The sequence below is a fragment of the Pomacea canaliculata genome, linkage group LG3, assembly GCF_003073045.1.
Source record: "Pomacea canaliculata isolate SZHN2017 linkage group LG3, ASM307304v1, whole genome shotgun sequence".
NCBI lineage: Eukaryota > Metazoa > Mollusca > Gastropoda > Architaenioglossa > Ampullariidae > Pomacea > Pomacea canaliculata.
Genome location: NC_037592.1, coordinates 13,675,164 through 13,687,106, shown reverse-complemented (window position 1 = coordinate 13,687,106; position 11,943 = coordinate 13,675,164). Strand labels below are relative to the sequence as shown.

The following is an 11,943-nucleotide window of genomic DNA, read 5'->3' as shown; positions in this document are numbered from 1 at the left end:
AAGATGTTCGACTGCTTTTCGTTAACCGAAAACGTATATCATTACCTGAACTGCGAATTATCCAATTGTTCTACTTTTGTGTGGTAAAAATCAAACTTAAGCACGAAATCACACTAAGAATGCTATTTTTCGACGTACGAGTGTATGCCTTCATTCAAGCTTCCTTGCAAGTTGGACTGTACAGCACAATAATCTGAAACTAAACATTGCGACAAACAAAATGGGTGCTTCCAACAGTAGTGAGTCTGAAATCCAGCAGTCTTCAGGAGCAGAAAGACTTTCATGCGTAGATCCACACTTCCGATCTTTGATGGGTAAACTGGAAAGACTGGCACCAGCAGCTCAAAGAATCTTTAGCCTCGGAAAGTTGTATTTTGTGCAAGGAGACAGAGACACAGAAAACGACAAAAATGAATTCCAAGCCTTGTTCCCAAGTCTAGATAGGGGAGACTCCACAGAAAGCAAATTTGAAAGCGGCTTTGAGTTATTTCACCCTCTCAAAAAGTCTACTCCTCCTTTGCAACACGGGCAGACTTTCATGCAGTGGAAAGCTGGTCACGATTTTCAGTATGCTAATCTCACCTGTAGTCAGCGACGTAGAGTTATTTATATCCAACCTATTGACGATTTTCCAGATTTTGTGAAAAACTTTCGTTTTGAGTGGAACTTTCAGTCCCGAACCATGAGTGTAGATCTGTTTGAGATGCTTCAAGGTTTTGCACAAATCTTCTTTTCAGGAATGGATGTTTGCTTACTGCCCAAAATAGAAATGGCAGAAATTGGATGGGATGTTGCGTCCAGGTAATCATTGTAGCATTTGTGAGTTCGTCACTAGTCATTTCAACCTGTTGCCAACTTACTATTTGGCAACTTGAGCATTGTATAGTTGACTCAACCTTCTCCACCAAGAGATGACTTGGCCACTGACGATATTGACTGAAAAGTGAACTTTAACAAATATTCTAAAGAGATAATTTTCTCTGCACACACAAGTATGGATGCCACTTCTGACAGGACTAAAAGTATAAAAATGTAAATGAAAAAGCACACATTTTCAGAATATATCCTAGCTAGTTTGATATCCATGTGATGCATTATACATCCTTCAGTTGACTCAGCCTTTCAGTAGCTTCCTGACTGGATGGAGGGTTGAGGAGGGTAAAGGGACAAAGAAGATGCGATAAGCACTGCCCTCATAAACACTGGCTTCAAGTCCAATGAGGGTTCTAGCACCTTGCTCCCTTATGACTGTAAGGTCAGGAAACATGTAATAGAAATTTAAATTGACAGTTTATTAAAAATGTAAAGCCAGATTTGAGCAACTTCAGCTTTCTGCATTTTTTCCTTCTTTGATTTGGTCCAGGTATCACCAGGTTACTGGACAGAAACAATACCTGGTGAGTGACTTTTATCCACATTTGCGACGCATTCTCCCACCTGATGGTGCCTGTATACTTGGCCTTATCTGGACAGACTTGTTCCCAGGTAAATATATCAGTTGGGATGATTACATGTGTGAAAGCATGTATAACTGCATGTATGTGTGTGCGATAAATTTTGAGAAGATTATAGAATAAAATTGTTGTGAAGTTAATGGTATGATCTAAAGGATTTTAAATTATGAAAAGGACTTTTCATTGATTATAGTCCCCTCTTCTAGTAAAACAATGAGAAACCCTGCTTTAGGTTTCAGTATAGAAGAATTTTATTTATTTTAAACCAATTTTGAAATTTCCTACAGGTGACCAGATATTTTGTAGCAACAAAATTTTATATTTGTATGCATTTAAGAATACCATATAACCTGTCATTACATTTAAAAAACTGTTCAGGAGACTAGTAAAACTGCATTTGGTGTAATATTTTTTTATCATATCCTTTTCAATTTCTACAGAAAATTTTAACTTTGTGCTTGGAGAGGCATCTGTTAAGCATCTGGCTGGCATCTTCTGTTTTGGGAGGTTTCCCCCAAGCAGCAGCAATGCTCAAGATTTGACAAAGATAACAGGCAGTATTGTTTGGAAACTAATCAAGGTACATTTGATATTAATAGTAATTCATATTATCTAATGTTATTTACCCACATTTTTTTGGCAGGAGTTGGAGGTGGGGGGATGAGAGTAGCTGCTTTTGGCTATGGCGTTCAATTTAGTATTGTTTCATCAGTTTACAAATTCAGGGTGGATAAAAGAATTGAATGATTTCTGCTTATATGATATGACAAATAAAATTCTCTTGGTGTGATATACATTTCGGGTCATTAATGTTAATACTGATAGAAAGTAACACTAAAAGATTGAACAAGGTTTTCTTTTGTTTAAATGTAGGTAATAAGTCATGAAACTTGCCACTTGTTTGGACTGGATCACTGCACATTCTTCAGATGTGCAATGAATGAAAGCAACTCTGTACCAGAAGCTGTAGATCAACCTCTGTTCCTGTGTCCTGTGTGTCTGAGAAAGCTTCATCAGCACTGTGGATTTGATGTTGTGGAAAGGTACCAAGACTTGCTCAAATTCCTCAAAGACATCCAAGTACAGCTTCCATGTGATTCTGTGGACAGTGCTGTGAAGTGGCTGGAAAACTGTCTGAAATTTTTGAATTCATAGTTATGCTTCAAAAACTGGAACTTTCACTTTATAAAACCAAAATCTATATGGTGATAGCATTAAGTGACATAAAGATCTGTTTACAAAATAGAAAATTTGAGATAAATGTTTATTTTAAGAAAGATGGTCAGCTCAAGTGATTGATTTTGTTGAAGAACAGCATCAGGTTCAGTCTATACTGTATCACGTCACATGAGATTGTGAAAATGTGTATTAATGAAAGCAGGCTACTTCAGTGATCTTTGCCCACCCATCCCAATAATAGACTGTTTCTGTCACACACAGTTTGAAAGAAAAAAGATGTTCTAGGACATGCTAGGTGTTTACTTTTTTTAAAGATTTTCTGCATGCTCAAAATTCCATTTGTATGTTTTTCAGATTTCTGTTACCATGTACACAGCACTGATAATGTATCAAAGATAGTAACTATTATAAATGATGCTATGTAACATTTGTTTAATTTGCACCAAGAGATTAAGATTAATTCTGCAGTTTTCTAACTCTAATTTTTTGTAAGGGAATTAAAAAATCAATCAGGTTAGTGAACAGCATGATTAATCAGAGCTCAAAATTATTCATGTATGTGATATAAGCCACACAGTGAGGTCATTTAAATTATAAGCAGAGCTAAGCTGTTTGTGTCAGAAATGCCCTGCAACTGAACAGTGGAGTAATATTTCTACAGCTATGAACTTCCCAAAGTATGTATAAATTTCATTAATAATAAAGTATCTTGTTTAAAATGCAATATATTTGTGTCATTGCCTAGCCCTGGTGAGTGAGAGACACATCAAACGTTATATTTTCATATATTTTTAACATTCATGCATGGAAAATGTTGCTTGAAGTGCTACTTTCTTTTCATTATGGATCAAAGAAATGTATTTTCTTTGAGTTTGCTAATAATTCTATTCCAGATGATCACTAAGATATTGGACTTGACATGAGACTAAGAAAGCTTCACTTTCACTGTTATGCTGTAAGCTGATTGCAATAATCGTTTCATTGAAGTTATTTCATGAAATCTGGTTATTAAACTTATGTTTTTCTGTGCTTAGACTATTGCTGCTTTTAATGCTTTTTGCTGAATATTTCCATAAATTAGATAAATCTTTCATTTCAATCCAGATGTTGACTTAAAGGTGTCATCAGTAGAGTATTTGAAACAAGTTCCTAATTTATTCATAATACACGTATTAGTAAAATAAAATGAACAAATCAGGCAAGAAACATATCTGCTGTTAGTACAATACTAGCCATGCCAATGATGCCATGATGCTGGACATGAAGCGTACGACTGTTTTCGTAATGAGGAAGAAATACAAACCAGACATCTTGAAACATTCAAAGTTTCATTTTAAAGGGATTTTTTTCATGGGTGTCTAGAATTGCTCAGACGCTTTTTGTGTGTGTGCTTCGGGTAAGCTTCAGAATAGCCTTCATTTATCGATGATCCGAGTCCCATCATGCACGTTCTTAAGAACAGTTTAAACAAGAAGTTGCTGATCTTTGGTTCTCCATCGACTTTACCATTTGTCCCGCTCATTTCCGACTGTAATCTCTTTGGCAGGGGAGTGTTCTCGTAGCATCTACAAGGCCTTCAACGAGGCACACAATATTCATAATGCAGACGATTCAAAACTAATGGGACCACGAAGTTACATAACTCCGTGATGGGACAATATTATTTATCTCCCTGAAAATAAATCAATGTTTTACTTCCGGTGGTCGATGGTTGTTTACGGACCAAGGTTAAGGTAAAGGCGAGGACACAGACCTTCCCAGATGCGTTTCTTGTGGTTTAGGTGCGACGAAATTATTCCCGCTACAGCGATTGCAGTTGGTGTATTGGCCATATGTTTAGGGGGGCTATTTCTTCAGCACGAACTGAGCTTCGAACCTGACACAGAACGACACTGCATGTACGTTCTCATTATGAGGATAATTAATGCTTTTTTATGCACACATCAGAAACCAAAGCCAGTATCTCGATTAGGAATGTGTATCATGGTAGTAGCATTGTTTACAATAGCCGATCAATGAGGCAAAGCATGTTTTTTTTCTAAAGATCAGGAGCACTTAAGAATAACATGAATTGTGTTAAAAACTTTTATCGTTTCTTTCGAACCCTTTGGCTTACAGAAAAGTTTTTCTTTCTCCTGTTCTTTTAATGTCATATACTGAAGGAGCAGCATCCACCGATCTGCATGTATAGTTGTATACATGATAGTTCGCTCTTTGCACTGATCTAAAACTGCAACAGTGATTCGTTGCCAGCGCAGTTCTTTTATTATTTTTTTCTTTTGTTCTTTCTTCTGCGCAGAAGTAATGAATTTCGTATTGCATTTCAGTCTCGTACTAAATAAATACAGAGATTGTTGGCTTGTTAGGGATTATTATACTTATGACTGTTTCCTCACTATCTTGGCAGTGATTAAAATATAGGTCACTGTCACTGACTTCACGTCGGATATAAATGGAATGTGAAGAGCCATCAAACTTTTTCCAATGATAGACACAAAAGAGCTCCGCTTTTGAAGAAACTCCAGGACTGGTTGACAGATTTACAATGAAATTCCTTTTGAAAATGAAGCTTAAAAGCTGCAGAAAACAATCTTGGATTTTTTTTACTACAGAATGTCAGCAGAAGCAGAGAGTAACCTTGAAAAGTACAGAGCTGAGGGCCACTCGGCATTTGTGCTGGGTTATTCTGGAGAATCAGGCAAAGTTCTTGTCCAAGACCTGAACAACATGAAAGTCTTTAAGCGAGTTGTGCTTGTTGGACGCAGGGAAGTTGCATTAGACCCCAGCTTTGGCCCAGAATTTGTAAGTTAGATCAAATGATTTAGCTGCCTTCTCTTGTATTTGAAATCTTGACATTCAAAATGTGTAAAATATCAACTTAAACTTTGCAGAAAATTACTTTGGTATGCAACATGCACAAAACAGGGTCACTTTGTCTAGACAGAACTTAAGGAACATTAAAGTTCAGTTGAACCACTATTAAATACAGGCTAATCCCAATTGCAGTCATTATCTGAGAAAGAGTAGATTTGCAGTCTTAGTCAATGTAGTCAAGTTCTTAAGGGCATGCATCATGAAAATAAAGTTAAAATACTGATCATAAAATTTAGCTATAAATTATTTGTTTTATACATTAGACATTATGATCACTGCTTTAAAGAAGAGCCCTCTGACTGCCGTTAGCATTCAAAAACCACAATGAAGATCTGTATCCAAAATGTTGGTCTAACTTGTGTAATTTTGTTATTGAGGTTAGTAACTAGTCTAGCAGTTAATTTACCAAAACACACAAGTCTTTTTCGCTCTTACAGGAGCAGAAAGTGGTGGATTTTGAAAAACTTGAGGATTATCGTGATGTCTTTCAGGGAATGGATGTTGGATTTTCTTGTATGGGCACAACTCGTGCTAAATCAGGAACTGTGAGTCCTCTCATATAAAATTTTATTAATTATTGTACAGTTGAGTTGGGCATATAATAAATATTCTTTACAGTTTCTTAGAGATTTGTTCTTCACATCACTTACACCCTACAAAAAAAATAAAATAAAGCACTGCTGTTTATTTCTCTATTAAAGATTTTTTGTTTAATCCGTTTTTTCTGTATCTGATTTTTAAAAATATTTTTAGGAAGGATTTGTGAGAGTTGACCATGATTATGTCTTGAATGCTGCACAAATTGCCAAAGAACAAGGCTGCAAGCACTTCAATTTTATGTCTACAATGAGTGCTGATAAAAACAGTTCCCTCCTCTATGCTCGAACAAAGGTGAGTAAAGAAGATATGTTAATTTGTAAAATCCTTGCACAGGTAGATGGGCATGCACTTTTACTATGACATACACAAGACAGATTTTGTTTGGGGTACAAAATTACGAAGACATCGTGGCATTAGTCCCACAAGGAAAACAGTTGTCCTGACTTCTAATGTTTAACTCCAAAACACCACCCTGGGAATCTGCTCATATAGTCTCACCATGTCTTTTACTGGGTCACAACATTTCCAATCTGACGATGTGCCCTCAACAGTGCTGCCACCAAATCAGCACTGTCGTGTCATGGACATATATTTCTGGACTGTTTGCAGACACATTTTCCTCATTAACTTCTAGGACCAGGCCAAAGCACAAATTCACTTCTACTCATCAAGAAAAAGAGCAGAAGATGAAAACCCTTGTGTTGACAGAGGAACAAAGGCTCAAGCTTTATGGTCTGTTGTGTTCTCAGTTTATTGGCTCTGTCATGGGAAATGGAAAATGCAGATTGTCGTCTTTCAGAATTTTGTTGCAGTTCTAGATGTTGAACTGCTAAATGGTTTGGTGAGACCTTACAGCATACAGCTTTGCAAGAGGCTAAAAGTTGGTTTTGGCAGACAGCCAGCAGTCCAGAGCTATTTGTTCATGGTGTTGACCTGTCCTACCTCAGAGGTCATTTTTGGAAGGGATACCTCTACTTGGCAAGACTGTCTTATATCTGGCAGAGTGGCCAACACATTCCTATGCCACAAATGCAGGGCTTGTCTCTCCAACACTGAAATTCTGCAACATTGGGCCCATATTTAATAATCAGAACAAGCTTCTTGGAAAGACCTGAACTGGGACTGTGCAGAATTTTAAAAAATCCTGTGGAATGTATCATGACATCGTTAGTTTATATATAGATACATGCTCTTTCTTTTTTTTTTTGTTGTGCTGCATGTTCTGAAAAATGTACACATTCTGAAGAATGTTATCTTAATGAGTATTTGAGTTAATATCTGTGATTGGGTTACTTGTACTGACTGATATTCTATCATAGGGCCAGGTAGAAGAAGCACTGAAAGTGATGCATTTTGACAGACTTTCCATCTTTAGGCCAGCGTAAGTAATCCATTTAAAATCAATGTTTATAAAGCTTGAGCATCCAATGTTTCTCAGTTGATTACAATCTTTGTCTTAAAATACATATCTTGAATTGCTGGAAACTTGTAACTTATGATTAAATTAAACTGCTTCAGTGTTTATGAAATAGGGATATAGTTTAACATCGTAAGTGCTTAGAGGTAGAAAAAAATATCTTTTTCAGTTTTTAACTCAATATTTATCTGCATGTGTGACCTACTTATCTTTCAGAGTCAAGAATTTTTTTTTAAACATTCAATCTATTTTTCCTGGGACAGAGTTCTTTTGTGCAACCGTGAGGAAAGTCGACCTGGAGAAGCTGTTGCAAGAGCTTTCCTCAAGCCCGTCTCCTATTTTTTCCCTACTGCTATTACTGTACCGGTGGAAGTGGTGTCACATGCAATGATCAACAATTTGGTATCCCCTGCCAAGCAACCAGTGGAAGTCTATGAGAACAAAGCTATTCACCAACTTTCAGGAATTTCATCAGGCTGTGGAGCCAAGCAGAGCCGAAGTGCGGAAAGTTCAAAGGCAAAATAGTTACCAATTTCAAGCATATAAACAGTTGTTGTTGAGAGAGACCATTTGTCATCAGCATATATTTCATTAAACGAATACCATTTATTTTTCATCTGTTGGGTAAGAGACCATTTTGTTACAAAATAAAGAAGTGGAATAGAAGTTATCAATAAGTCTTTATCGGTTAGAAAATAAGGAGGTTTATGTTACTGGCAATGTCAAATTAATGTAGCATTGTTTAATTTTTTTCTTATCAAGAAAATGGCAGGTATTAAAGGTCATTGAGGTGGGGGTACATCAGTGTGCACCTTAGATTAGTTTATTCCTTTTTACTCCTCAAGGAACATAGGGCCACATCAACACCTTAAATGGCACAAAACTTTCCAGTATGAAGATGGGGAAAGATCAGAAAGTAGTGTTGAGGGTCACTGCTGATGGAAGGTCAGGACTATACCAAAACTAGCTTTTTAAAAAAAGTCTTACAATCCTATAAGCATAAAAATCTGGAACCTCTTCCCCAACAATACTACTTGCCATGTTTCATATTTGCAAGAACTGGTACATGAAGACAGTAGGGCTTCATTCCCTGTCACTGTTGCCCAACACAGATATTTTCATCAACTTCATATTTATTTTAGTTCCCCAAAATTATGGGTTAGGGAACATCAGAAATGAGCCTAATTGCAATATATGTTATAGTAGTTTTTAATGATATTAAGAAATTATGTCGTGCTAAGTTTTATCTTTCCAATGCAGCCAGAGCTGACCCACATATTGCATCCGTAACTTGGCTGGGTCAGGGATAGAAAACACATTTGGAGAATTTAGTCTCCCTGTGGGTGTTAAGACTTAAATGGTTTTGAGTGAAATGTTGGCATACAAAAGATAGCAGAGATGTTTGATTTTTCTGTGGGGTTTTTCCTCAGTTTTCAGCTTCATTTTTAATATTTTTCTATAAATATTTAATCTGCATGTGGACACCATAAACCAATCCTTAGAACTCATCCCATCAACTGTGCTGATGCCTTAGAAGCCCAAGACTGATTTTAGGTGGGGGTTTTTGCTCTAAATAGAACCTGGGAGAGCAATGGAAGACTCTCCAAGGTACCTTTGGGCGTTAGTTGTTTGCTTAGCTAAGGTTCTTAGGCCGTTGTTTTTACTTGCTGAGAAACTGTGCTGAAGTTTCTACATGATCTCATTTCACTTAGATTATGGCAGTATCTTTAGCGATGCTTCTGTCTTCACATTTGTTCTGTAGCAGCCAATGTAGCATTCTGTTATAGCTAATTTTTTTTTTCCTTTTCAGTAATTCTGTGGAATGTGCAATTTCTGTTGGTGGGGCTGTTACAATGTTCATCACTAATTTTTGAAACTTCAACATATTTATCACTTTTGCAAAATTTTCTTCTGACTAGTACCTGTTGACTTATTACATGCTTTGGGGGATTTCACAAAAAATATATTATTTTTGTCAAATTGTGTTCATCCGAGTTGTCATTTATTATGGCAGGTTTATTTGTAGACAGGTTATTTGCGAATAACCAATAAAATTCTGAAATAAATTGGGGAAATTCCATGGCCTAATGTATAGTGCCCTTAAAAGTCTGCCCACCCAGCAGTTAATATTTGATCAGATGCTATCTTCTAACAAAATTTTCAGTCTTGCAACTCATTATTGTTATACCTTCTTTTGATTCTCAAAGTGCGTTTTCTTTAGTAACAGATGAAGAGGATTTTGACTGTATTCGACTGTTTGACATTTTCAAAGTGTCCCGTGTTTTTAAAGTGTGCTGCAAGTAATTGTGCACATGTGAATCTTTAAATATGGTCACACAGTAGAGAAAGTTTAAAATGAGCTTTACTGCTTTTGTTTCCTGTCCATGTTTAAAGTGATTGTGATTGATCTTATGGCATTATTTCTTATGTTGATAATGTTACACAAACACTAAAAACAAAACAAAAAAAATACATAGACTGAAAAATATTATATTGAAAGGGTATGTTGTCTGTTATTAATTTCATAGTTATGAGGTCGTACAAATGATTCATCTGTTCTTATGCCAAGTGCTGCTACTGTTTAAAGATGAATGCTCAACTACCACAGAGAATGTGCTTAGCATATCGTTTAATGTCGGATGGATGGTAATCAACAATAGCTGGCTAACATTCTTATATTTCATGAGCTTTTTAGCTGTCAGCTTCTAGCTTGATAGCTCCTGTGAAGCAAATGATAAGCTGTGCTATTTGGTCTTTGATGTCTATGCCTATAAACTGCGATCTCATAGAACTTAATCCTGGAAGAACTATTGCGCAACAGAAACATCCATACCAAACTGCTTAGTCTATAACTATTACCTATTCTTTTCATTATGTTCAAAGGGAGCAAATTTAAAAGAGTTAAGATGCTTCCTATCATAGAAATACATTTCTGTTAAGAGTTTAAAAACATTTTCAACAAAATTCTGTAATTCACTATTATTTTGTTAACATGCAATAAAGGGTTTCACACTAGACTGCACCTGGTATTAGGAAATAATGAAGAATGTCTCTAGATGTTATTGACTGACAGGTTTAAGCATTTGTAGCCCTTTTACATACACACACATATATGCACAGTTATCTGTAATTTGGTGGTGTTGTATAGGTACTTCTATTGTTACTTCTATTGTTATTGTGACCTATTGAATTATAAGTGGTTTGCCAAAGGATACATTTTTATTTCTAGATTTGTAGACCAGCTGTGATTTATAGTTTTGGTTTTAAATGTTTTAACTTTGAAATGTGCGAGTTATACCTGTCAGGAATGATTGTGGCATGTTTAACTAGTCTGCCATGGTTCTGCTGTTTTTGATGACTGACAATGTCATAGCTGAGCACCCTTTCATGATGTCTGTTCAAGTAGTCTTTTAGTTTCATTCCATTGCTTTATCACACAATTTTTTTGTTGTTTTACTATTTAGATATTTTAGGGACCTTTATCTGCTAACATTTTAATTTGCTTTGTAATCTGTATGTGTAATGCCCTCTTCAACACGAAGAACGAGAATCAGGGATGGAAATAGCTGCCACCATTTTAACAATTAACAGACCCAGAAACATGAAGTGTTATGTCTAGGTTGTTTTCAGTTCTCCTTTTGTGCCTTTGATCAAGTTTATAAGTTATATAAGCATAGCAATTTGATAATATGAACTGCACGTTTAAACATGGCTTTTATAAGCCTGATAAGCATATTTATGATTACATGCATGTGTATTTTTTTTTCTTGTTACTTATTACTTAAATGTCTCACAAATGAGATTGTACCTTTTGGGAAGACCAAGTACAACAAAACATTTCACGCTTAATTCTGATTAATCAAGATGCCTAACACTGGATTTAAAAAACAGAATGTCTGAATATTTTTATTAATTTTTACTGAGGCATGCTGATTGGAAGACTAAAAGCCTGTCCATGTGCTGGGTGCAGGTTGGTTAAAGCGAAGCTAAAAGAAAAGAGTTCTGTGTACATCTTCATTATATAAAAGAAAATAATTATTACATGTCTTTTTAAAGTACTTGTCAGTGTTGTTGAGTTCCACACATGTCCATAGTTGATCTTTTCGCTGTTAAGATTTTGTGATATTTTGCATTTTTATCCATGACCATGTCATTCTGGATGCAAATACATGCCACTTGGATTTATAATAAAATCTTCACAATTCCTTTAGGCTTTCTAATTGTTGCTAATCTGAATCTTGAATTGAAGAATACAATTTTTAATTACTTCTATGAGTTCCCCTCAGATCTGTTATATTAGAGGCATATAGTGGGTCTCTTGGCTGTGTTAAGAGAGCATTCTTAAGAAAGAAAACAACAACTGTCTCATTTATACTATGTACAGAGTGTTTCAACAGATTACTCATGGCCTACATGTGC

The 11,943-nt window shown here is 35.8% G+C and overlaps 2 protein-coding genes across 2 annotated transcripts; both read left to right on the top strand.

Annotated features, from left to right (window-relative positions):
* LOC112560308 (archaemetzincin-2-like) lies at positions 1–3,662 on the top strand. The gene is made up of 4 exons (XM_025232079.1): positions 1–801; positions 1,364–1,485; positions 1,895–2,034; positions 2,328–3,662. The coding sequence occupies exons 1-4, from the start codon at positions 221–223 to the stop codon at positions 2,607–2,609; spliced, it is 1,125 nt and encodes a 374-aa protein (XP_025087864.1). The 5' UTR covers positions 1–220; the 3' UTR covers positions 2,610–3,662.
* Positions 3,663–4,310: 648 nt separating this feature from the next.
* On the top strand, positions 4,311–11,729 carry LOC112560310 (oxidoreductase HTATIP2-like). The gene is made up of 6 exons (XM_025232083.1): positions 4,311–4,531; positions 5,246–5,435; positions 5,945–6,052; positions 6,261–6,398; positions 7,427–7,488; positions 7,788–11,729. The coding sequence occupies exons 1-6, from the start codon at positions 4,395–4,397 to the stop codon at positions 8,047–8,049; spliced, it is 897 nt and encodes a 298-aa protein (XP_025087868.1). The 5' UTR covers positions 4,311–4,394; the 3' UTR covers positions 8,050–11,729.
* Positions 11,730–11,943: the final 214 nt, after the last annotated feature.

Coding starts and splice junctions, on each gene's coding strand:
- LOC112560308 (XM_025232079.1), top strand. CDS start 221: ATGGGTGCTTCCAACAGTAGTGAGTCTGAAATCCAGCAGTCTTCAGGA. Junction 802..1,363: donor GGATGGGATGTTGCGTCCAG/GTAATCATTGTA, acceptor GATTTGGTCCAG/GTATCACCAGGTTACTGGAC. Junction 1,486..1,894: donor CTGGACAGACTTGTTCCCAG/GTAAATATATCA, acceptor CAATTTCTACAG/AAAATTTTAACTTTGTGCTT.
- LOC112560310 (XM_025232083.1), top strand. CDS start 4,395: ATGCGTTTCTTGTGGTTTAGGTGCGACGAAATTATTCCCGCTACAGCG. Junction 6,053..6,260: donor CTCGTGCTAAATCAGGAACT/GTGAGTCCTCTC, acceptor AAATATTTTTAG/GAAGGATTTGTGAGAGTTGA. Junction 7,489..7,787: donor CTTTCCATCTTTAGGCCAGC/GTAAGTAATCCA, acceptor TTCCTGGGACAG/AGTTCTTTTGTGCAACCGTG.